The 26,031-nt window shown below is 32.8% G+C and overlaps 1 protein-coding gene across 1 annotated transcript; it reads left to right on the top strand.

The window, feature by feature from the left end:
• The first annotated feature begins 873 nt into the window (after positions 1-873).
• LOC143236019 (terminal nucleotidyltransferase 4B-like) lies at positions 874-26,031 on the top strand. Its single transcript, XM_076474228.1, has 12 exons — positions 874-1,470; positions 7,672-7,795; positions 8,689-8,735; positions 13,630-13,750; positions 14,871-14,966; positions 15,634-15,774; positions 19,177-19,390; positions 20,004-20,127; positions 21,749-21,925; positions 22,093-22,222; positions 22,394-22,754; positions 25,746-26,031. Exons 1-12 carry the CDS (start codon positions 1,103-1,105, stop codon positions 25,811-25,813), a joined length of 1,971 nt encoding a protein of 656 aa, XP_076330343.1. The 5' UTR covers positions 874-1,102; the 3' UTR covers positions 25,814-26,031.

Genomic DNA, 26,031 nt, shown 5'->3' with positions numbered 1-26,031 from the left:
GCTGGAGCACATAGTTCTCGTGTAGCTTTGCGGGAAATTCAAAATAAACCCAACCAGTTTAAAGCAAATACAAAATATTTGTCTATTTCACAACTTAATCTTTTTTATATTACATAATAATGTATTATATTAACGATATTTAACTATTTAGTTGAAATTACTCCTTCACTGTACCTCCTGAATGTGTGTTTGACATGGTATAGTGTTTAGGGCTCTAGATATGCAATATGCAGATCGCGTATTCCAATTCTATCAGCCGTAGGAGTGTTATAAAGTGATGTTCAATCCCACTATTCGTTGGTAAAGAGTAGTCCGAGAGTTTGCGGTGGGTAATGTAAGCTATCATTTCAAAATTATGAACTGGCGGTGCATATAGCCTTCGGCTACATGTCTGTAAAATTTCACAAACAACAACTATTATATTTTATATACAAACTAGTATTTTGGGTTATTTAAAATATTTAAATTACGTAATAAATAAAAATATATTGCATGCACTTAAACTGTTCTGTTTCTTCAGGAAATTATCGTTTAAATTGTAGCTTTAGGAAATCTTATGAAAGCATCAGTTAGCGTTTTCTTTGCCTCAAACGAAAGATATTGCCTCTTTAAAAACAATAATTATTCTGTGATGTTGCAAAACGAGTTTATTTTCTAACTTTTGTTATTTTTAAATATTGATGTTCGCTACTTTATTAATTTCTATTCTTTGGAATTATCATTTATTTTGCATTATTTAAAAGAAACCTTACGATGTGTATGTTATATTGTACCACTACTTAACAGAGCTGCAAATATGAATTTTGTAATTCACCCCTATAAGATATAAATCTCTAACACTCTTTTTTGATGTGATCATGCGCAGTAATCCTTACTGTCGTGCTAACAGAACTGACACGAGGAAATAAGGCGTGTTATTAGGGTAGGGTTTTTATAGGTTATTCTCAATCGAATTTGTGAATCTATTATAGATTCTTTTTTATTTTGTTTCCTAAGTGTCTTACCATAAGCCAAATTGTTTTATATAGACTTATTTAAAACAGTTGCAAGGTAAAGTTCACCGGGGAAAAAAACAACCTCTAAGACGGCCTTGTTACGTTTAATGGATCCAGCTATCGGTTGGTTTCAACCTGAACAGCGTGGACCAGCATTAGAACTGTGGTCTCGGATTTGGGAAACGCAGTTAGGAATAGAAAACATGGATTTAAATAATCGCAATGCAGCTCAGCCGGAGGACTACATTCCTTTGAATAGCATTGGTTTAAATATTTTGAACAATAAGAAAATTACAATTGGAGAATCAGACTATAATAAGATATCTGACGATTCTAAGTTTTATAACTGTCCTAAAAGGAAAAGAGAGAACCGAGCGAGTACATTTGACTTGAATAAAAATGTTAACTTGATAAAGCAATATGGCGGAACTCCGTGGCGACCAAAGGGGAAAAATTACGCTTATGGAATTGTTGGGTGAGAGTTATACAAATTCTTTTTTATATCACGTAATTAATATCAAGTTAATGTTTTCAATTTATTTTTTAGGAATATGAATTATAGAAGGTATGTTTTGACAATAATTTATCTAGTTTTATAAACATAACCTGAGAGTGTGATTTAAAGACTAAATATAATCATTAAGTAAGCCTGGTTTGAAATACTAACATAACAGCACCACCACCACCACTACTACTAGTAGTAGTAGTACAGCTAAGTGTAGTATAGGTTGGTATGGTAATAGTGTCGTTCATATAGTAGATACATTTATGAGAGTAATTTGGTGTTTTGTGAAATAAATATTGCACATTTGCTTCTAAATCTGTTCTGTTCTACTCCTACATAATGTTACTGGTAGGCCACAATTTCGAAATTTATTTGTAATGAACAAAGTACTTGTGAATCTTTTGAATGTATATTCTACTAACACAAGTTTTTGAGATAGAACTTAAATTTCAATTTGATTGCTCAATATTTATCAATGTGTTAACTAAAAATAATGTACCTGGTTCATTTTAATTTATACAACTATTAGTTACTATGTTCGTAATTGCGTCATGTCACTGTTAAGTTACAATCTTAAACTTGGCATTTAGAACAACAAAGTTTTTTCTGTTAACAGTTCCTAAAGTATGTCTAAAAATTCTGTTGAAATATTTAGAAACATCTCTAGTGATCCAACCTTTTAATGACCCTGTTTCTCTGAGATGTTATTAAAAAAACAAAGGAAAAATAAACTTAAGTGCTAATTGATGGTAAAGTAAGGTTTTTGTGGTAAATCCAATAATAACAGTGCTTTTGGTGTTGGTTGTAGTAACTAGTATAAATGTCAAATTGGTTTAAGTTTAATTACACAAGTTAATATTTGAAATTGAATTTACTGGAATCAAAAAACAACTTGTAACTTTTCCTCTATTTATACGTTATAAAAGTTTGAGAAGATACTTAGAATCATGTGAATCCAAACTAATTTGTGTGTTTTTTAAAATGAGTTTGAAAAAACTGACGTACATTTTACAAACATACAGATGTGTGCCCAGTGGTGAACATTTGTTATGAAAAAATAGAAACTCTGTAAAATTGGTTGGAACATGGAATAGTATTAATTGTTTTGTGATTTTTAAAGAACATTTAAGTCCTCAATTTGTTTTCCTTCAGAGTTTTTTTTCTTTAAAATTTTTATCATAAAGATTAGGGTTTCTACATAACTTATGATGTCGATACCAGCTTATTGTATAATCATTCTTGCTTTGCATATCGAAAAGGTGTGAATTTAAAACCACGGAAAATGATTTAAAATGAACATTTTATCTCATTTTGTTATTTTAAACTTGTGAATGTGTTGTATGGAAATATTTTGACAATAGTTGTCATAGCTTACCAGCTCATTTAATGTGAAATGTTTTTTTGCAGTTGGAATACAGTGGGTTACAGCTATAACTAATGGATGGTTGTTGTCTGTTAAATGCTAGACAAAATTACTTCATGCTAAGTTTAATGTTTTGACATAATGTATTTAATTCCATAGTATCCGGATTGGTTCATCCAGCCAAGGGAAAATTTCAATGCTTATTGAAATAAGTTATAGGAAGTAAAATTTTAGTCTTTCTTTCCCACATACATAACAAAGCTCTTTAATAAAGTATAACTTTATGCATAAACTTTTTTTTAAAACTGCAAATGTTTTTTGAGCCCACTCAAAGATTTTAGTGATTTCTGGTTTAATTTTATAAACAAATCACCACTATAAAAGTTGTAACTGTATGTCTGGTTTGCTGGGCTAAATTATACCTATAAACCTTTAACAGGCAAAATTATGGTTCATGGCAGAGAGGACAATTAATCAAAGAAAGCTTTAGGTCTCTAGATCACAGGTTATGTTTCAATTTTAACTTTACACACACACACACAATTGGAGAAGGAATATTCACTGATTCCAAATTTATTACCTATATCTAAGCAATGTCATAAGTTTGTACTCAAATGTACAAGTCTGTTGCATGTAGTGTTAAGGATTTGTGCTCAAATGTACAAGTCTGTTGCACACAGTGTTAAGTATTTGTACTCAAAATGTCTCGGTTGATGACACCACTCTGACAAGTGAGCTTACAGAATGTTCATGTGAAGATTAAAACATTTTGGACCATTGTATGAGTTCCCTGGTGGGACAGCAGCAAGTCTTTGGTTTTATAATGCTAAAATCAGAGGTTTGATTCCCCTCAGGAGACACATTAGATAGTGATGTGGGTTTGTTATAAAAAAGCACCCCCTGTACAGTTTTTTGGGGTTGTTGTTTTTTTCAGTATCCCTATATATTGTATCTGGTATTTATTCTCATTTACCATGAACTGTTTTTAGATGGCAAATGTAGGGTAAAATGAACAGCTGATAACTTAGATACATTGTAACGTGTTGAATGGCTCTCTGCCTACCTGTAGACATAGGGTTAATATAATTTAGAAAGGATTTTTAAAATATTTTTTGGTATGTGCTTATTGAAACATGTTGGTACATGTGTATTAAACCAGAAGTGTGTATTGTGTGGAAAGACGTTTAGATTTCACATTGTTTTTTTTGCAAGTTCTTTTGAAGACATGCAAGGCTATACATAGCCTTACATCTGTATGAAATGCAACTCATGTTACATTTCCAAACTAGTATTGTTAATCCTTGTTATAAGCAAATGTCTTCAGAATAATTATGGTTATAATCATAAGATAAATAATAATAATAATTGGTTTGATTTTAATCATTTAAAGATGAAAGTGTTTGTTTTGTTGTTTTTTTTCCTGAGAATCATGTAACATTTCAGACTGTCATATCTGTTGTTGACCATAACTTGTGCTAAATAACAGTAACACATGTTACAAAAAAAAAGTTTTAAGAAAAAAGCTGCACTGTATACATATGTTTATGGGGAGAAATAAAGTACGTCTTATTTTGACCCCAAAATTCCTTTAATTTTGATGGTTTTAAAGTAATATTTAATAGAATAATTGATTACTTTTGTTACATTTGTTTTTTATTTACTAGTGTTTAAATAACTGAAATTTGGAAAACACCAGTTGTATGCATGTTTCTGCTCATTACTCAGCTCTAATAAATTTCTTCCTCTGGTTGTTATGGATTAGGTTTAAATGTTCCTTTCCATGACGAAAATAGAACAAAGTTGTGGGTTGGGTTGTTTAACATAAGAATTTTTTTTTTTTTTTTAACACATGTAATACTAACCTAAAGTAAGGCTATAAGTTACACAAAAGCCATTTTATCCTAAATTTGTTACTTTGGTTAAGTTTCCCAGTAATACAATCATCTAGTAAAACAGTAAATGAGACCACATTTAGAAATTTCCCAAAATAAACATGCCATAGAGAAAAAAATCAAAAACATGTTTGACACAACACTAAAAATGGACATCAGTGGGTAGTGATTGTTCCTTCTAGTTGAATCTTCATGATGGCTATTTTATAGAAAGAAAAACAAATTATCCATGATGTTAGTGGTGGGTAAATATTTTATTATGGATTTCATTGTTTTACTGATATTTTCTACCTTTAGCTTAACGAGATATTTATCGTTCTCTAAACACTAAGTGTTTTTCATTTCTTATTTGTTTATATGACAGTGATATCTCTTTTCACAGTAATGCTCTAATCACATGGCAGATAGTTGTCACAGATCATAAGGTTTCACTACAAATGAGATGGTCACACAAATGATCCTCAGTGGTTTACATATACTGTGTTCAGTCCAGAGTTCAGCCTACATTGCAAGGAAGACCTGTCTTGTTTGTTTTAATATACTTTTGACCCATCACCATAAGTGTTATTTTTCTTGTTGTTAAGCTACCTGTACTGTACACACTCAAAGTGTTTAAACCATAATTATTTGCAGTTCAAACCCTAGTACTTACCATCAGGGTAGGGTCCTTTTTTACTCTCCTAAGATGTGTATGTAATATGTTTTTTGGACATTTAACCTGAGCATTGTTTTCTTTGTATTTTTAATTTTATGGTTACCTCTCAAACAGCAGTTGCAATTATGTGAGGGAAAGAGAATAAATAAATCTATAAATTATTTAGATAAAGTTTCATGTTTAATGGTCAGTAACTGTCTAGTTGAAACTGATAGCATCTCAGGTATACATCAGTTCTCCAAGACTGTTTGTATACATTAAATCTACTCTGTACCTGTCATTCACTACTAATTACAATTCAACAGGAACAATATCTGTGCCTTATCTGTTATGTAATGTGACTTTTAATGACTATCAGTGAATGTAATAATCATAATATCAATAGGAGATTAATATTGTTGACTCCTTTCTTGTATTAAAGTTATTTATAGAAAGATATTCAAACCCACATATGGTCAGGCTGGTTGTACGTCATTTTCGGAGGTTATTTATTCCATTACTAGTGAGTGGTCCTCTTGACAATAATTTAACTGTAACCATCATTTTTGTGTAACATTTTACGCATCACATAACAGAAATGCACGTTTTTAAATTAATTCTTCATAATTGTAATATAATCAAAAGGTGAATTTTTTCTATAAAAATTCTTTTTATTCTAAGGTTTACCACTTCTGTTGAGAGTACAGCACAGTAAATCATTTTTACCTGTTTTTTTGACAACCTAAGAAAATTTATTATGTAGAAGAGTGTGGTACATACTGTTAAACTTGAGGTAGAAAATTATAATGAAATTGAACCACCACTCCACCCAATTTGAGAAAAAGTTTATATTTCCATTGATTATAATACGCCAAGTTGTTTTTTTATTAAAATACTCTTTTGTGTGGGTGTGTATAGCTAAAGTGGTATTCAAAATAATTTAATTATGTAATATTGTAAAACTAAGTCATGAGGTAATCTATCATGATGAGAGGTGTATTTAAATAGTTGTCTTTAAGGTACTGGGCTTCAGGAGTACCATACTTTAAACTTCTTAATAAATCTTATACATTTTATATTTAGCTAAAGCAAAAGCTGAGAAGTGAAAATAATTTCTGGGACTAAGATTTGAACCCAAGACTTTTGAATAATGTTTTATTAAATATTAAGTAATTTAGAAAGAAATGTAATTCTGTGACAAAATTTGTATGATTTAGTGTATGCCTTATGTAACATAGTTTTGTGATAACATTTGTAGCAACGTGGTACACAAGTGAATGTTGATAGGTAGGGCTCGTACTGTTAGATAACTTACTAATAGAGCCGTCCCTTGTCGGTACAATGGTAAGTATACGGATTTACAATTATAAAATCAGGGGTTTGATTCCCTTCGGTGGACTCAGCAGATAGTCTGATGTGGCTTTGCTATAAGAAAACAAACTAATGGAGCACAGCACTAGTTATTCAAAGGTCCTAGGCTCGAGTCTGGGTCCCACAGTATTTTCCCTTCAGTTTTTTTTTAAATTTAAACATAGTAAAAGGTTATTAACATGTGAATAAAATAATGCAACTTGTGTTAAGTATGTACATTAATTAAATACAGTAAGTTGCTGTGGCTCATGTCTGAATTTCAACTATTAAAAAAGTAGTTCAGCACATTGTTTTTTTATTGATATAAAGAAAAGCACAGCCCTTTTACTCTATTCGTCTTGTCGCATAGGTCTAGAGTCAGATACTGTGCTAAACTAATTATGGTGTTTTGTGATTAAACATTTATATGTTAATGTTTAAAGAATCTCAACACCTACACATATGTTATCAAAGCTGTTTAAAATTACCACTCAAACTTACGATAGGTGAAAGATTTTTCCCCCTTTAACTTGCAATGGGCAAAAAGGATTTTTATTCTGATTATATTAAAAATTATACGGCAGGATGACTTCTCAGTTTTGCTTTATTTGAAGTGACACTGTATAACAGGTTGTCACAAGTTGCATTCCTTTAGTCTTTCATAAAAAATTAAAACATGCGTAAGATTCAACTACATTATAAGTATTATTTGGCACATAGTCAAACTGGTATTTAAAGTTTTTTTTTGCTTATCAAAAAAATTATTCCAAACATCATGTATAATTGCATTAGTTGCTTTTAAAGATAGCTTATGAATTTTGAAGAGTTACAAGTGATGTATGACTTGTGTGTTTGTGTACAACTCTGTTTATTAACCTGAAGACTTTCACTTCTCAAATATTCCTCCTTCTGTGCTCTGTGTTATTTAACAGATTACATGAAGAAATCGAGGACTTTTATCTGTATATGATGCCTAGTCCCGAGGAACACCAAATGAGGTTTGATGTAGTGAAGAGAATTAAACTGACGATAACATCTTTATGGCCTCAAGCAAAAGTGAGACATTTAATGTTTTGTATTGACTTTTAACCAGCTTTGATTTATTACACTTAAAATTTTAGTGTTTTCAGGGTGTGTTTTATAAAGCCAAAAACCATGCATGTGTTAAAATTTACATTCCATTGTGAAAGGGTGGATGTTCCATTTTTGCTTTGTGTAAGTTAACTGTTTTTGGAAACAAAGATGAATGGCCCTTCTTGCAATAGAATTTTGTTGTTCCTGAGCTTAAGTAATACAATAGAAACAAATACAGTAAACTAAAGGTGTACGTCCTGTGTACCTTATTCTTGTTTTGAAGAACAAAATGTTAAATTGATAATCTCTACAAGCAACCTACATACATTATAACATAAAACCACTAATGAATATAACTAATTATACTCCTCTTACATGTAAAGATTAGAATGCATTTTTTCATTACACACACACACACACACACACACACACACACACACACACACACACACACTGTCAATAATATTTTTGGCCATAATTCCAATAATATCCTACCTAAGAGGTTTTATTATCTTATGAGACTTAAGTTATTCCTAATTCCCCCTAGTAAACTAACTAAAAGACTAACAGAGGGTCACAGATGTGAAAGGTATTTATAGAGGAAGACTGTATATGAAGGTAAGACTACAATTAGGTGATTGGTTGACATTTCGCAATACAATACTGGTGATGTTATAATGCTAATACTCTACACCAAAATGGTCTATTAAATTGGTTGAAAGAATGTTAAAAGCTGTGAAATAAGATAAAGAGAGTGATTTTATCAGAAGCTTCATAAAGATAATATACAAATTATTTAAAATTAACCTAAAATGAAAACTTTATGCAATAAACTACTCATTGTTTGGTTTGTATCTAAAGTGTTTGTTTTCCAGGTTGAGATCTTTGGGAGCTACAGGACAGGCCTGTATCTACCAACTAGGTAAGGGCATTTTGCCATGAGAACTTATACCAAACAAGAAGTCTTGCCAGATATTTTTATAAAATCCCTTAAATCGTGTCTTTTGAACTGCTTAGCTGTATGTGTAGGTGGTCGTGGTTGGGTTCAGGCTTGGGAAAGTTACTTTGAAAACAGTTATTAGCCATACTTAAGGCTCTTTTAAAAATTTAGCTAGGCAAAATTGTACTATCCCTTGAAAATAAGATTTAGCCTCAGTTGTTACTATTCTGGTGTTGCACAGTTGAAGCATACAGTTCAGTTCTGGGTATATTGTAAGAGGAAATCATAATACTTTGACATTGACCTTGAAGTTAAACCTGAGATTTCATTTCTTCATATACATATTCAAAAAAACCTTTGAAACAGAGCATGGAAAAGCTCTTAGTGTTATTTCTGTGGTTGATGATGGTAAACTGGGTAATAAGAGATAGGTCTTCCTTGATTTAAACAGCATAAAGTAAACTAAATTTAAACAGAAGCATAATGAGTTAACTAAATTATAGTTGAATACCGTACCATGTAAAACTTGCTTGGAAATACAAAAGTGGTCTCGGTGTTGCAGAGAGCAGTCATGTAAGGAATGAAGAAAACTCATGCTTTTCAGAATAACTGGATTTGATAAAAGCTAAATAAAGCCAACAAGCCACAAAGGTAGATTCCTATATGTGGTGAAAGGGCCTCCCAGAGAAGGTAAACTAAAAGTACAGAACCTGGGCACTGAAATATAGTCTTTATTATGTATATCATCCTTTATGGAAAAAATGAATAAAATTGAAAAAAAGCAGATTGTCGGAAAAACGACCATCACGGTCAAATTCCATACCTCGATTTCTAATTATCCATTCCTTATCTGAGAAATCCTTAGGGCAAATGGCCCAATTTTTTATTCAGAAGGGATTTAAAGAGTCTTGCCAGCTCCCCTAAGTCAGTAAAGAAGTTGCACATTGAAGACATTTTGATGCAAACATCTTCACCACAACATACCAAAATCCTTGAAATTGGAGGCCTTTGGGGATATGCCCATCAAGGTTACTCCCCATACAACTTTGAATTTTTCCAGAGAAGTTATAGTTGAGAGGGATTTAAAGAACATTCTGAGTCAGAGATCCTCCCTGGTTTCTCCAACCAAGACGTTTTTTGCAGTGTACCAAATCTCTACTTGCATAGACAGAATTATGGATCCTACTGATGTTCTTATATTGATGTGTACATCACCACGTCCTTCTGTCACAGTCAGAGCAGGTTATCTGAACTGTAAGGTATGGCTATACATTCCCAACCCTCAGATGTTTTCACTGTCAACAGTTTAGTCACTCAAAACATCATGTCGCAGTGCTTTAATGTGTGCTTATTATAGTGGCAAAGACCAAGAAGCTTACAAGTGCAAACTAGAATCATGCAGTGTTAACTATAGTGGTCAACACCCTCTCACTTTATTTCTTGCCCTAAATGGGTGGAGGAGAAAGAAGTACGATGCTTGAAGACTATAAACAGTATCTCTTACCCAAAGGCTTGGAAATTAGTCTCCAGTTCCATATCAGACACATACTGCTGCACTCCAGTGGGAGTGCAAACAGATCTCTCCGTACCGCCGGCAGAATCGTTTACGAAACATAATTAAGAGTCAACAAATCTATGTCTACTTCCATCTCTGTTCTTGCCACTTCTTCCAGTGACTCTCCAGTTCAACTTCCTTTGGGTTCAGGTGTTTCTTCAGGTTCATCTTCTTCTGCAGCCCTGAAAAGTAAACTGACCATTTGTCACACCCTCAGTCACTGGAATCTTTGTCCACAGGCAGACCTGCCTTTTCGACTCAGGGCAGAATCCGTGGAGGTCGATAGAACTTTGTCTAATAAAGTAAAAAACATGGTCAATTACAGAAGGGTTCCACGTAAATAAAAATGGCCCCTCTGATCCAGTGGAACTGTTGAGGTTTTTGTTCAAATATAGATGACATGAAGGATTTGATTGATTCTTACCATCCTGTGTGTCTTTCCTTGTGAAACCTGACTGTACAGTTACCTTTTGGCAGTTTTCTTTGTCCAGAAATGACGGGTTGTGTGATGGATGAGTGCATTGTGGGTGGCACTGCTGGTTGATCAGCATTTGCCCATCCTGTCTTTGACACTTAATACACCCTTGGAAGCTGTAACCATCCATGCTTCTTTGGGTCGTACCATCACTTTTTTTTTTCTCTCTACTGGCTCCTGAATAGACCTATGATCAGTTAGACCTTGATGCCTTCATTGAGCAGTTACTGTCCCCCTTTTTAATCCTGGGTGATTTTAATGGACATAGTCCCCTCTGGGGTGGTGCTGATATTGATGAGACAGGTTTCTCCACAGAGCATATGCTCTTGGATCACAACCAATCTCTTCAATACTGGTTCCTATACTTATTTTCATGAGTCTGGTCTTTTACTGCTATTGATTTTTCTATCTGCTCCCCTTCACTTTTCTTGGATGGTTGACAGTAACACAGGGGGCAGTGATAATTTTCCCATCATTTTTGAGAGAAACTGGTCATGATTGATGCCATCTGTGCCTTGACAGAAGTTGGACCAGGCCAACTGACCCTATTTCACTGCTCTCTCAGAACTTGATCCTGCCATCATCTGTAAATCATTGATAGACGACTGCTTGTCAGCAGTGAGTGACTGTATTTTCCAGGCAGATGCTCAGTGTATTACTAAAACCTTGACATGTTTCCCACAGTATCCTTGTCCTTGGTGGAATCCTGCCTGCCACATGGCAAAGAAAGGTTAAAAAATGGGCTTGAAATACTTTTCATAGGTGTCCCTCACTCTCAATAGTACATTGCATTTCAGTGGAATCATGCACCTGCTCTGCAAGTCAGATGTCAAAGGCAGAAGGAGTCTTGGAATAATTACACCTTTGGCATCTCTTCTACTGCCAGTTCCAAAGTCATATGGGACAAGATTCAAAAGGTTAATGGACTTCTGCTTCCTCCCTCCTTGATCTTGCTCTCTGATGGCCAGGAAGTTGCTGATCACCAGTACTCTCAACTAAAGCTTTTCTCATGCATCTAGCACTTCTACTTCATTCTCCTCCCTTCTGAGCCATCAGAACAAGGGCAAAACTATCATCTCTTTCCTTCCAAGCTAATTGTCTTTATGACTATAATCGACCATTTACACTAGTGGAACTCAGGCTGGCCCTACATCAGTTGGACCTGATGATGTAGATTACAAAATGCTGCACCATCTATCTCCTGCTTCTGTTGCTGTTCTTCTGATTGTTTTTAATCAGATCTAGCAGGAGAATGATCTTCCTGATGCTTGGCACTGGGCATTGTCCTACCTTTCTTTAAGCTTGGGAAGAATCCCAAGATTCTTTCAAACTACTGTGCAATTGCTTTGATGAGCTGTCTCTCTAATATCTTAGAAAGGATGGTTAATGCCTGTCTTCTTTGGTTCCTCAAATCAAACAACCTCCTCTAATTCACTCAGTGTGGTTTCTGATGACAGCTCTCCACCATGGACAACTTGATTGAACTTGAAATGTTAGTCAGGGAAACCTTTCTCAAGAGATAACATCTTGTTTCTGTATTTTGTTTACCTTGAGAAAGCTTATGAAACAACATGGAGGTATTGCATTTTGCAAGCCCTCCATTTGTATGGGTTGCATGGCTATTTACCCATTTTGATTACAAATTGTTTTAATGAACTGGCAATTCCAACTCCATGTGGGTTTGATACTTTCCTGTTCTTTCCCACAGGAACTTGGAGTCCCTCAGGGCTGTGTCTTGAGTGTTACACTTTTCTTTATAAAGATTACTGCCATCAGTGGACAACTCATCCCTACAGTTGCAAACAGTCATTGAGCATGAGGTTTATCGAATGACAGGTACAGACTGCCCTCAATCGCTTACTGAAGTGGACCACAGCAAACAGTTTTACCTTTTTCTTGCTCCAAAACTGTTTGCATGCACTTCTGCTGCCAATGGTATTCACCCAGATCTGGAGTTCCATCTCAGAGAAGTTATGCTTTACTTATCTTTATTTTATACATCAAGCAGCTATGTGTCAAGTGCTCAAGGGTACTGAACATCCTCCGTGTTCTCTTTTCAACTTCTTGGGGAGGAGACTGATTTTCTATGCTAAATATCTGTTGTGCCTTTGATCAAAACTGGACTGTGGGGTTTTGGCTCTGCACAGAGACCTTCTGTACTTTTCCAATTCAGAGTTTGTACACTGGGTCTTGTGAACCTCCTCTGTACCTTTGCCATTTGCAACTGTCTTACTGTAAGCTTCAGAACTGCAATCCTTACCACAGCATCCCACCTGGAGTTCTGTTGTTTTGTTTGTTTGTTTTTTCCTCAATGGGCAATGCTATTTCAAAATAAATGATCTACCATTGTTCCTTTTGGTCTTCATATCCAAGCATAGTATGTTTTTTGGATAACACAGCTGTATCCACTGGCCAGCCCATCCTACCATGACTAACTACCATCTTATTTTCTAGTTCAGTGTTGTACTCCAGTATTGATATAATTTTATGTTGTTTATGTAACATTCTCATTTAGTTGGAGCTGTCTCTTTGAATAGTTAGTTATGAGAAAAAAAAAATTAAAAGGAAGAAAGAACAGCAAACAATCAACAATGGTGTGTTCTAGAGCAAGAGTTAACCATTTGTATGAAGAACTACATGTCATGGGTGTAGTTCTGAGTGACATGAACAATTTCAGTTTTAAAACTTACAGTGGAAGTTGTATGATAAACACTTGTCAGAAGTATATATATGTGTATATGATTTTAGATTACAAAGTACTTCATTGCAGTTTGAAATATTGTATATGAAAGTAATTGTTGATTATCAAAATCTTAATAGTGGTTGTTATTTTATCACTATTACAGTGACATTGACCTTGTTGTAATTGGTAAGTGGGAGAACCTACCACTGTGGACCTTGAAGAAAGTTCTTGTACAGGAGAATATTGCAGATCCCTTATCAGTCAAAGTGCTTGATAAAGCTTCCGTAGGTTTTTTATTAACAGTATACTTAATTTAAGGACTGGAGTTAAGATGGGTAGTTTGAAAACTGTGCTAATATCAATTACTTACCATCTAACACACAAACTGTAAATAAGTTAATTTTTTTGTTGCATTCTCTTGTAGTTAAACTCAAGTAAGTATTTAATGAATGTGTTTAAACTGACTGTTTTAAAAAATATCAATTGGAAAAAAGGATGGTTGTTTAGGTTTTATCAAGTGTTACAGCAGTCAAGGCCCTATGTGATTAACATTACTCTAATTTCCAGGGTATTTAATTCCTTGTAGACCTTGGACAACTTTTAGTGTACGCACATGCTAGAGGTGATGTACAATCTTCTTGAACCTGTCTAGATAGAAAGAAAGAAAAACTTGTTTAATTAGAGATGTAACTTTTAAGTATGTTGGTTTCTTTTACCTCACTTCCAAGTAATTAAACACAACAGCCATTTGTAGTATGAGAAAAAACTCTTAATTTCACAATACAAAACTTTAAAGAGAAAAACATGGTATTCAACAGAAAGCTGTTAATAAATTTTAAAAAAGAGAATAAAAGTTAAAATGCTGTTTAAAGAAAAATCTTGAATTTTGATCAATAACAGTAATGTGAGGATATTGGTGTGTATACATGGAGATCAGTGGGGAAGCTCACCTGATTCAATTCTAACATAATTAGTTTCACATATTAATAAATCTTGTATCTCTTGTCTTTTAGCACTGGTCGTGCTGTTTCTGAACTTGCATTAGCACTTTTTTAGTAAAGTTGGGTGTTTCCTAGACTAAAGTTTTCAAATTACTAATATTTTAGTAACTTCCAGATGTACTGGATAGTTGTGAATTATGTTTAGTGAATTTATTTAACATTCTTCAAGCTAAACCAACTCTTTCACACGTTATGTTCTATACACTCGCATTGGTATGTAAATGAATATTTTTATCATAGAAATGAATTTGGGTTGAGAACACACCAGTCTTTGTATTTGTTTGCACGTGCATGTACTTCTATTAAAATTGTGTGGGAAGAGGCATCTGTTTCTTGAGATCTGCTTGAAGTGCTGTTAACTGTATTTTATGTTACTTTAATGAAGTTCTAATTTGTTTTGTAGGTTCCTATTGTTAAACTTACTGATATCAAGACAGACGTGAAAGTTGATATCAGTTTCAATACAAGTAATGGAATTAAAAGTGCACAACTCATTAAGGTAGGTCAGTCATGGATTTTTAAGATACTATTTTCAAACTGAAAATAATTTAAACTAGATTAAAATTATTATCTTAGTTGAAAGAAATGGAAGCTTGATAAAATTATCATTGTTAACATTTTAAACTATGAAGGAATAAATATGCAGTAGTTTTAAATGTTCACATATGATTAATTGTTCCTTGTCTCTAAGTAATGTTGTGTTATTAATTTATATAGAAAAAATGTAGCTGGTAATAATTACAACTGATTTGTTTATTTGGGTTCACACCATAGCATTCATTATTCATGATAGTTGATAATATATAGTACCAAAACACTACTAAATGTCGCTCATCTCAGCTGTTCTGATGAGTCCTAATACTGGGTGAACAGCCTTGTCAGTGCCAGATATATTGCAGATGTGATATGGTTGATTTGACATGTTAACACATTCTTCTTTGCTTTTGTTGATGATTTCTAAGAATTAGAAGAAAAGAAATGCTTCTGTGGAATTGTATGTGAATTAAGTTTCAGTTTCAGATGTTTTATAATTTAGATTTGTTTCATTAGATGCATGTATGTAAGTAGAGGAAAGTTTGTTTTCATTCCTAACAAAATCAAACAGAAATATGATTAAAAACTGATTTAAATATGATTTGTTTGGTTGTATTTTTTCCATTTTCCAGGAATTCAAGAAGAGATTTTCAATCCTGCCAAAGTTGGTGTTTGTTTTGAAACATTTTCTTCTTCAGAGGGATTTGAATGAGGTTTTCACAGGAGGAATTAGCTCTTACAGCCTCATCCTGTTAACGATCAACTTCCTACAGGTTATTATTTTAAAACTATTGTTAGGAAAATTGCATGAACATTACAAAACATTTCATTATACTGGCATCCCTAGGATACAAAGGTGACATCGGTTTCGAAGTGAACTCTGTGTAGGAGTTTTTGTTATAAGTTGCTGAGATACAGAAAAAAAAATGATTTGAAGTGAATTTTTAAAATCTGAAGAAAAAAATTACATGCTTTACATCGTCATTAGAATAGGTTTCTCTTCGGTGTTTTTTCACTAATTTATAGCATTTAAAACCGAAACTAATGTAAGATGAAAGTAATGTTGTGACTTGTCAGCAAAAATAAATGCAAGTTGAACTTTCAGATTTCAAACTTCACTCTTTCTGTCAGTGGATAATTTAAAAAATGAAACATTTGTGAGTGTATGATATTAAAGTGTTTGTGACGTGTTCAAAATTATTCAAATAGTTAAACCCTGATCAAATTTGCTGGAAGTATTTATACTCTCTCCCAAATCGAACATTTTATTTTTCACAACTAATTGTAATTTGGGAGTTACATGTTGGAGTTTGTAATCAATCAGTTTTTAACTTTGTAATGTTCTTTTCTATAAATTCCAAAGTATTGTAAGTAATGTTTATATGTGGCAACTGAAAAAATTGTAAACTGTCCTCTTTAAGAAAAGTTTATCTTTTAATAAATTTTACTTTATCAGCTATTTGTAGAATCTGAGTTTTGTACTGCTGATATGTTTGAAGTATTTGTGATAAACATAACCCTTTTCTGAACTGGTGAATGTTCAAGTCACTACAAGAGCAAACTTTGAAAATTTAACTACAAAATATTTTATTTGTACAATTTTTACTCTAAGTACTTCCGAGTTGGTAGTGATTATCTCTAGGTTTCTGAATTTCAAATAGCACATTTCTTGTTTGTTTATTATTTTTTCTGATCTCTTAAGCTTATATTTATTTCTTGCAAGCAAGAAAGTTAACCAAAAAGGTTTAACATTACCTAAGTATTATATTTTCTTGTTTATGAAAATGCTAAATTAAACTTTGTGTGTTATTTGTAGGGGCTTTGAAAACTTTGTTTCTTAGCTTTGAACATCTGTAATAATCAGTAGGAATGTGTTAAATTTTAATGCTGTGATTTATGTTCAAAGTCTGTTTGAACACATAGGTTTAAGTGGTAACTTTCAGTGCAATAGTAACAAAGCAATAATGAGACCCAAGTTTTGGACTATTTGACAGATAACTAGACTCCTTTTTGTTTGTCCCTTTTATTCCTAATATATATTATGATCTTTTGAAAGATAGATATATCCTATGATGAGACATTAGATAGGAATGTTGGAGTTTGGCTTGATATATTATGATCTTTTGAAATATACAGATATATCCTGTGATGAGACATTAAATAAGAATTTTGGAATTTGGCTTGATACATTATGATCTTTTGAAAGATAGATATATCCTGTGATGAGACATTAAATAAGAATGTTGGAGTTTGGCAAATGTGGTGTGCTAAGTCCTGTGACAGCATATCATTTAGATGATACAAATAGTTTTTTATTGAATATATTACACACACAAATACAAGAATCCTAATTTATTAAAAACTAATTCTTTCTTTACTATCACACAGAGGAACTTGTTAACCCTTAAATAGCAACCATCATCAACTCATGCTGCTACCTACAACATTCCAAATGTTTAAGGGTTAATTAATTAGCTGGCTGTTTTGACAGTTGTCATGTGTAATGATCGAGTTAATTCAATAAAATAGTTAAATACATTTGATACTAAAGTTATTAATATGGTGTTACAAAACCTTCCCCTAATTTTGATGTGCTCTGACATAAATGAATGAAGCATTACCCTTCAACCTAATCTGGTTCACATCACAACAGTTGCTGGTCAAGCAATTTGCTAATATAAACGGACTCGACTACCACTGTATCTGTCATATTATGGCCTGGTGGCAGACAAGAAGAATAGGTGACACATATAACATGGTTGACATGTTACTCAATCTTTTACTTTCTCTCAAAAGTTCTTGTTAATAATTGAATACAAGTCAATCTGACAAGCAAAATATAATATTACTCTTGCTAAAACTATCTCCTTATTAAAAGGTGGGGTCATTGTTCTATGATAGATATCAGTTGCATCATGTGTGTGAATGACTTGTGACAAGAAATGGACTGCTTCATTTGTGAAATTAGATTATTAAACAAAACATTGATGAAATCAAACAAATTAAGAATAATTTATGTACAAAATGGGTCTTGCCAATTTAGAAAAAGATTTACAGCAGAAACTTCAGAAATATTAAAATCTTAAATGGCACAACCTTAATAATATAAATGTTTTTCACAGAGATAGTAAACTGTCTGGTCTTGTCAGGGTAGACATCATTGAGATTATTTTGTGTTAGGATTAAATTCAGAAGACCTGAGCTATAGTATTGCTTTTGTTATTACAAACTAATTTGTTTGAGTAACAAACGTACGACTGTAAAAAAGCTTGAGTGTGTTACTACACAGGTTTTGACACTCAGTGATACCAACTTGCATAATGATATTTGGTTAAGAACCTCTTTATTTTATGGGTAATCCATGTGAATGAAATAAAAATTGCTCTGTAGAACAGTAATTGTTATTTTCAAGCACAATAGGAAATGCATACTTTTTACATTCATATTCTTGAAGCTACTTGGAACACTCATGTAACTACACGCTATGTTCGCATTTAAAGATTGGCAACTGACTTAAGCAAAACACAATGTTAAGTATTGATAAATTAAGTGCACCTAATGAATATAATAATCTAAAAATCACAGAACATTATAACACTGACAATTCGATCAGTAAATGCGATTGTTGAGTAAAACAAGTTGTAAGAGGGTGTTACTATCAGTCATATTTTTTTTAACACTATTGTAAGTTAATTTGTTATATTCCTTAGAGAGGGAAAAGAGTACAATTACACTGGTGGCCTTTTTTCAACATCAAAACTTGCATATATTTAATGGTTTATACTTAGTCTGCCCTAACAATTTTCTTGCATTTTGTACACTAATCATTCAGTACACTTTAACGAGACAGTGTAGCTACTAAACTTGCCCCCCCCCTCTCCTACTATGTTTCATTGTTAGTCTGTTTCAGTGCACTGGGGGTGTTTTAATCATTTGGGGATGTTTTATTTTTAATAAACTGCAGCTTTGGTTTAAGTAGTGGGCATTGTCCAAATCAAAAGGTCATGTTTTTTTGTTGTTTTTTTTAATACAAGTGACATCTAGTATGTGATTGCTATTCAAACATTTTCAGGTGGTTTCCTTTTAAAAAGGTAAACTTGCACTGCTGGAATACTGCCTGATGAATCTTTGGATTTTTTTTAGCTGTGTCACTTTGTGTTTTCTATCTTTATCAGTTGCATCCAACATATGACCCTGCTTGTCTCACAACAAATGTAGGAACTTTACTTATTGAGTTCTTTGAGTTGTACGGTCGACACTTCAACTACTTAAAGACTGGAATCCGTGTGACGAATGGTGGAGCTTATGTGGCGAAAGAAGAAGTTCAGAGAGGAATGACTGATGGTTCACGACCATCGATATTGTGTATAGAAGATCCTCTAACTCCAGGTTAGGCACAATTAGATATTTTTGGGAACACAATGGAAATATCTTGGTGAAGGAAACGCAACATAATATTGTTAGGAGAGGGGCAATTGACAAAACCTCTCAAACTTTTCACGTTTTTCAAAATTCAGTTTTCAACATATAGTTTGGCTTCTGTTTTGTGTATCAGTGCAGCTAATGTTTTTGAAACATTAAACAGTTTGTCCTTCATTTCATTTAGAACATGTATTCAATCAAGTTCAGAGTTTAAGAATTGCCAAAAAAAATAAAACTAGTGTCAACATTTACTAAATATTAATATTTTAATCACATCTCAGTGTTATTGTAAAAGTACATGTCCTATATTGACTTCTCAGGGTTGAAGTTACTTGAATTTGTCTATAATTTCACTAGTTAATTATTAAAATATATAACACCACTTCTAAAGTAATTACTATTTTAATCTTGCCTTAACTTTTTTCAGATTTTGGAAGCTTGCTGTAAGAGAGAAGTTGGTTATGGGAATAGTGTAATTATTTAAGTGTTTAAGAATGTACTTAACCCTCATTCAGTGCAACTAACCAACATTTATAACAGAGATGGGTAGAAATTGAAATATTTTGCTTACTTTCTACAGGAAATGACATTGGGAAGAGTTCTTATGGTGCTCTAAATGTTAAAAAAGCATTTGAATATGCTTATCTGGTCCTAACGAAGGCTGTTCACCCCCGTCCGATACATTGCATAGACTCCAGGCATAGGTAAGTGTAGTGTTTCATTCCCTTGGTAAGACAATTATAACATTAATTATTCCCTCCTTAACTTCTGTTAGGCACGGATGTGTCTGGTACACCAATTACATTGTTATTGAGGTGTAAACACAAACCGTATTTGTCTACGTAATTCAGTGTTAAAGAAAGTAGCACAGCCCTTTTACTCTATTCACCTAAGTTATTGGTTTTAGAGTCAGATACTGTGCAAAATTAATCCTAGTGTGTTTAGAAATTGGACATTCATGTGTTAATGTTGGGAAGTACTGAACACATACAGAAAATCAGTTTCTAGGTAATTAAAACTGTAACCAACTCTAATGGTCTCAAAAAAAAAACCAGCAAATAATACGTAATAGCACTGACCAGAAAATTTATTTTTAGAGCACTTGGCTTTGGATTTTCTCTTATTTTCAATGGCACTAAACACAATCACTGAAGGGCAGTAAGGTCACAGTACCCATTAATGTTAATGGAATAGGAATGTGTTTTCCAATTAGTTTAATCACTGTAGAGGCTTGGTAAGCTTAACTATCCTTCCAGATTGTTTATCAGGTAGATGGGTTTCAACTTTAGCCAATGAGACTTGTGGAGAAACAGTACTTTAAGATAGAAAAAAACAAAGTTATCAGATTGATTTGAAAAGGCCCCATGATCTTAAGATTCCTAGTTTTTACCCCATTTTGACCTAAAATGTTTTATTTAAAATTCTATAAAACTTTTAGGCACTTCTTTCCACTTGTTAATTTGTATAACTTCAAGAAGGATTGATCAAACTCCCTGGGAAAAGAAGCGTTTAAACTTTTTCCAGGATTTGACGTGTGGTGACCTTACAGGTCATGAACAAATTCAGACATCTTTAGTCACTTATCCAATTCTGATTAAAGATCAGACTTTCACACAGAACAAGTTTTATAAGGTTTCTAGCTGTTGCTTTGTCATGACCTTTGACAAAAGAATTGTATAAAATTGTCTTAAAATTCAGGAATTTAATGTGATCAGTGTGGAATCTAGCTTTGTGTGGTTCATTTTTGATATTAAGATCACCTTACTATAGAAGGCATTAGGATGGAGTTGGAAGGGTACCATTAGTTTAGGTTGTACTGTATTTTTGTTAATATATATTTTTTTTATCTGACCAGTTTAACAAAGGGGTTGTGAAATTTTGTCAGTGAAAGAAAATTTAAACTTGTGTCAAAAAACATATTACAGCATGAGAAATGCAGGTTCAAATAGGATTGTAGAAATATACAATTTGCAAAGCAAAAGTTAAATATGTGTATAAAGTCTAAAACTAGTTTATTATTCAATATATCTCATTTTTCTTGTAACGTCATCTAAGACTGTATTTAATTTGTGTGACAAAAAATTTAAAAGGTAGATGGATTCACCTAATTTATGTTGATAATTGTACATGTATTAAGACTGACTTATCAGACTGTGTATTGTTTTCACCAGTAAAACTTAGTACATTTAGGTGCAAGTCCAAATATCTTGGTTTTCAGCTTTATTACTGTGTCATGCTAGATTCTGGTGTTATCTTGTACATGAATACAATATTATGAAAGCTTAGTATGTCAGTATATCTTATAGAGTTGATGTTTAATAACAGCATCCTGGGAAGAATTATTCGTGTGACTGATGAGGTAGTGGAATATCGGCAGTGGATACGCGAAACATTTCCTGTCAGTGATCCTCCTGCAAAAGTATTCACTGTCCACTCTCCTTCTACGTCCCCAAAGAACTCCCTTTGTCAGACATTTGATGGTGTAAATAATGTTAGGGTACAGTAAGTGTCTTGTTAAATACTTTCAAGTAGTTAAAATTGCTACAATTAAAGTTTGCTTAATAAATTGGTTAGAATCTTTTTTTTTCCATGGTGCAGCATAATAAAAAATACATACAACTTGTAAGTAAGTGGTTGATTTTGTTACAAGTATTTGTTAATCATTTTAGAAAAAATCCAACTCATGGGACCAGTGCTTTTGAAAAATGCCCTACTGTATATCCCAATAGTCATTCATCAAGCTGCTCTTCATTGTGTAGCACACCAGCAAGTTCTGGGTCCAGCATTAGTAGTGACACGGTAAGGGAAACTAAATTTTTCCACATTGTAATACAGTTGTGGTTCTTTTTTTTTCCAAGTACTCAATAAACTATGTGGTATAAATGGTAGGGTCTTTCTCAGATATCATAATGTATAGTTTCTTTGTGGCCTTCTGTGAATACCCTGAAATATTTTTGTTTTTTTAAATAGGATTCTGAAGTTCTTTGTGATCAGAGCCACCAGGTGATAAATGGAAAAAAACCTCAGAATGTGCAGCAGATCCAGACAAGCTCTAGTCAATCAGCTAAAGGTGCCAGGGGGCATTATAGTAGGTCACCACAGCATGTACCAGTCGGCAGGGGGCCTCAAACCAGCATACAATCTTCAGAATTTAGCGAGAAGCTGACATTCCACTGGCCTAAACAACGCCGTTTCTCAAATTCAAGTGTTCCACATCTAGGCCATTGTTACTCTTGTCCATCAGCCACAGTGGGCTATGGGGAAGGGGGTGGACAGCACTACCGTAGTTTTTCTAATAAAAGGAAGAAGAACATTAGCAAAAGATATGAAGGTGACAACTTGGTCAAATGATCTAGGTTTCTTGTAGCTGGTTTGTTACTGCCAAGTTTGTAATTTTTGTGTGAAAATGTGTTTTGGAATGATCAATTGGATGTTGTTGTTGATGTTTTTTTTGTCCAACTTTGAGGGGTTCTTAGATTATTGTGGGAGAAAAAAAATTGTATCATCATCCTTATCTCGGAATGTGTGTTTATCATCTTCCATCATCATGAAATAAAACTGCATCAAATATCCATAAACTGCCATACATGGCATTAGACAACTCAGTTGAATGAGAATCGCGTGTAATGACAGAGCTTAACATTGGAGCCATCTCCACAACTCCACTCACAAATATATTAAAAATGATTAAAAAAATAAGACAACTAGAAATGTATAAGGGCAACTTTCACCAACTGAACCACAATAGATTTGGTTTGATTCTAGAGGAAGGATAATTTTTGACTGAATGACAACCATGTACGTGGTACAGAAGTATCGACATTGGATGTTTAAGTACACAACAGTTTTATCTGCACCCACAGTACTTCAGTCTAAATATTTTCTTTATTTATGCTCCTTTGCTTTCCTTTTTTTCCTTCAAATTTGTACATAATGTTTATGTACATAAATCTGTAAATATGTTGCAAAGTCATTCATGTGACTAGAAGAAATATTTTGTTTTGCCTGGTTTGAAAAGGATAGAAACTTTGCTATAAAGGCACATAATGAAGATATAAAAACCTCAGTTCTCTGGTGTAAAAGTTTAAAATGTACTGTTATCACAAAGAAGATATTCCCAATTCAGGTTCAGCTCAACATTGTGTGTGCGTGTATATATGTAATTTGTGTACAGACTTCAGACGACAGTGATCATTCCATGTCAAAGAAGATAAATAAACATTATGGGGAATTGAAATAAATGATCCAATTCTATATAAGATTATCAAATTTTAATTCTGAAGAAAGCTTCTTGTTATAGAAATAAATATTTGCTGGATTTTTTTATTTTTTTTTTACGGTTTGCACTTCAGTTTCATCATTATAAACTTCTATATTCCTAACGTCCACTTTGAATAACACATTTCAATGAGTGCTGATTAAAAAACAAAATAAAAAGGGTAAATAAAGATTAAGATTTAATATATTTATTTTATAGTAATTGGATATAATTGTGATTATAAAAAATATATTTAAATCCAAGCTTTAAAATTTATACATTTTTTCCTTTAATTTGTGTGTTTTTCTTGCATCCCATAATTGATTAAAAATGTATCAATCTTTTGATAAAGTTTATCTAGTGATTTTATTAAGGCTTATTTGATGAAAACATGCAGTGGTCAAGAAAATTTACAAGTTAAAAAGACTTGTGTTTTGTTTTTGTAAGGCTTAGCTGTGTAATAAACTGTGGTCTTCTCAGTTTTACATACACACATCTTGCATACAGTTTTAATGGGTTAAAGTGTAATTTTGAGTAAAATATTATTGGAAGCTTTGAGTATTAAATGTCAACAGTTATCTACTTTGGGGTTATGAAAAAATAATATATACACAGTTCTCTACAGGGTGAAGTAAGAAGCAGGATGGCTGGGAGAAGTCACTTAACTACTTTATCATTATTTTTAATTATCTATGTAAAGCCACTTACCAGTTCGTTTCTACTTTATTTTTCAGATCAACGTGATGTATTTTAAATATCAAACTGTGTGCTTGAGAAATTTGTTACACTACCCACCAATAAAGTTTTCACAGTTAAAAATGTGGATCTAGGAAATTAGATTTTATTCTATTTTAACATAAATTCATTATTTAATGCAGGGTAATGAAGAACCATGGGTTCTTTTTGTATTGTCTGCATATGTAAGCATGTGCGATTTCTTTTTTAATGAAAGCAAACTTGGTTTGTATTTGTGTAAGTTATTTGGACAAGTCATGGAATTGTCTTTTGAGAATAACATTCCACTCCACTTCTTGTTCATAAAATTAATTGTATTATTACTAGTACTTACTGGAAATAATTTCACAGTCTAAACATTGGTACATGTACAAAAACAGATTTGGTGAACAAAACGAGATCCTGATTAAACAAGGTATAGTTGTTGTTAGGCCTGGTTATTGGAGTACGAAGTGATGTGGTTATGCTCTGTAAAGAAGCTGGGAGACTAGTGTTCAGTGAGAATGCTCTAAAGTATCTGTTATTGTGATTTAGGTTGATTGTTTATATATGTCAATCTTGTGTTAAATTTAACACTATGCTACCCAACTTATCACACACGCACAGAAGATAATGTCAAAACAGTAAGTTACAAATTATTTTAGTATCTGAATTTTGAACATTGGTTGTTAAAGAAAATTTGATAATGCAGTTCACCGTCAGTATTTCTGTCTTTAAAAAAAAAAAACCTTCCTTTTAAGAAGACACTTCACCAGTGGAAAGTAGTTCTGCATTCACAGGAGCCTTAATGTATGTGATGTTTGTGCGTGCATGTATTTTTTATTGCAAATGGTTTAACTTTTAATAGTTATATAAGGAACTCTGATTACACAGTCAGTCTTGTGTAAACGTTGTAGCATAAGCCTTTAGTGCCTGTCATTTTGATAAGTAATTATTATTCTGTATTCTAAAAGCTGTTTAACACTAGGGAAATTAATTTTAACTGGTAAGTAAAATGTATTTTTTTAATCCTTAAAAATTCGTTACTATCCTATCTCGACAGTAAAAATGTTGAAGACCTTTTGATCCAAAAATAACTAGTCTTAAATACATTGTTTGCCCATCATATTTAGTTTGAGCTGTATGTAAAGAGAAATTTCTGTGCGCTTACGTAAAAGAGAAAAAAAAATATTCACGATGTTTTTCTTTGATGTACAATATTTCAAGACACTGTGACAGAGGTTTTTTAATTGATTTTTAACAACCTTAAAAGTGAATTATGTAATAGTTTTGATGCGTATTTTTATTCTTAACAAAACTGATTTTTTTTTTTTAAATCCATTGGTTTAGCAATTTTTTTAGATGTCCATGGGTGTCCACTGGTGTGGCAAGTTAAAGAATTCCAAACCTACTTGTAGAGAAAAATATGTAAAAACGGCTGGTTTGGGTTGAGAAATTGTTTTATGCAGAGGAGCGAACAACGTTTTCACCTCCTTCGGTCATCGTCAGGTTCGCAAAGAAAGAAAGAGGTAACTGACCGACAGCTCACCACATGTTTGAAGGGGGTTGTGTTACTGAGTGTAGAAATGTAGAGAGCGTGCTTAGATGTTTGATTAAATTTTTAATATAGGTATAA

This window comes from Tachypleus tridentatus, chromosome 13, assembly GCF_004210375.1.
Source record: "Tachypleus tridentatus isolate NWPU-2018 chromosome 13, ASM421037v1, whole genome shotgun sequence".
Taxonomy (NCBI): Eukaryota; Metazoa; Arthropoda; class Merostomata; order Xiphosura; family Limulidae; genus Tachypleus; species Tachypleus tridentatus.
Note: the sequence above shows the minus strand (reverse complement) of the source record. Positions and strands in the feature narration are given on the sequence as shown.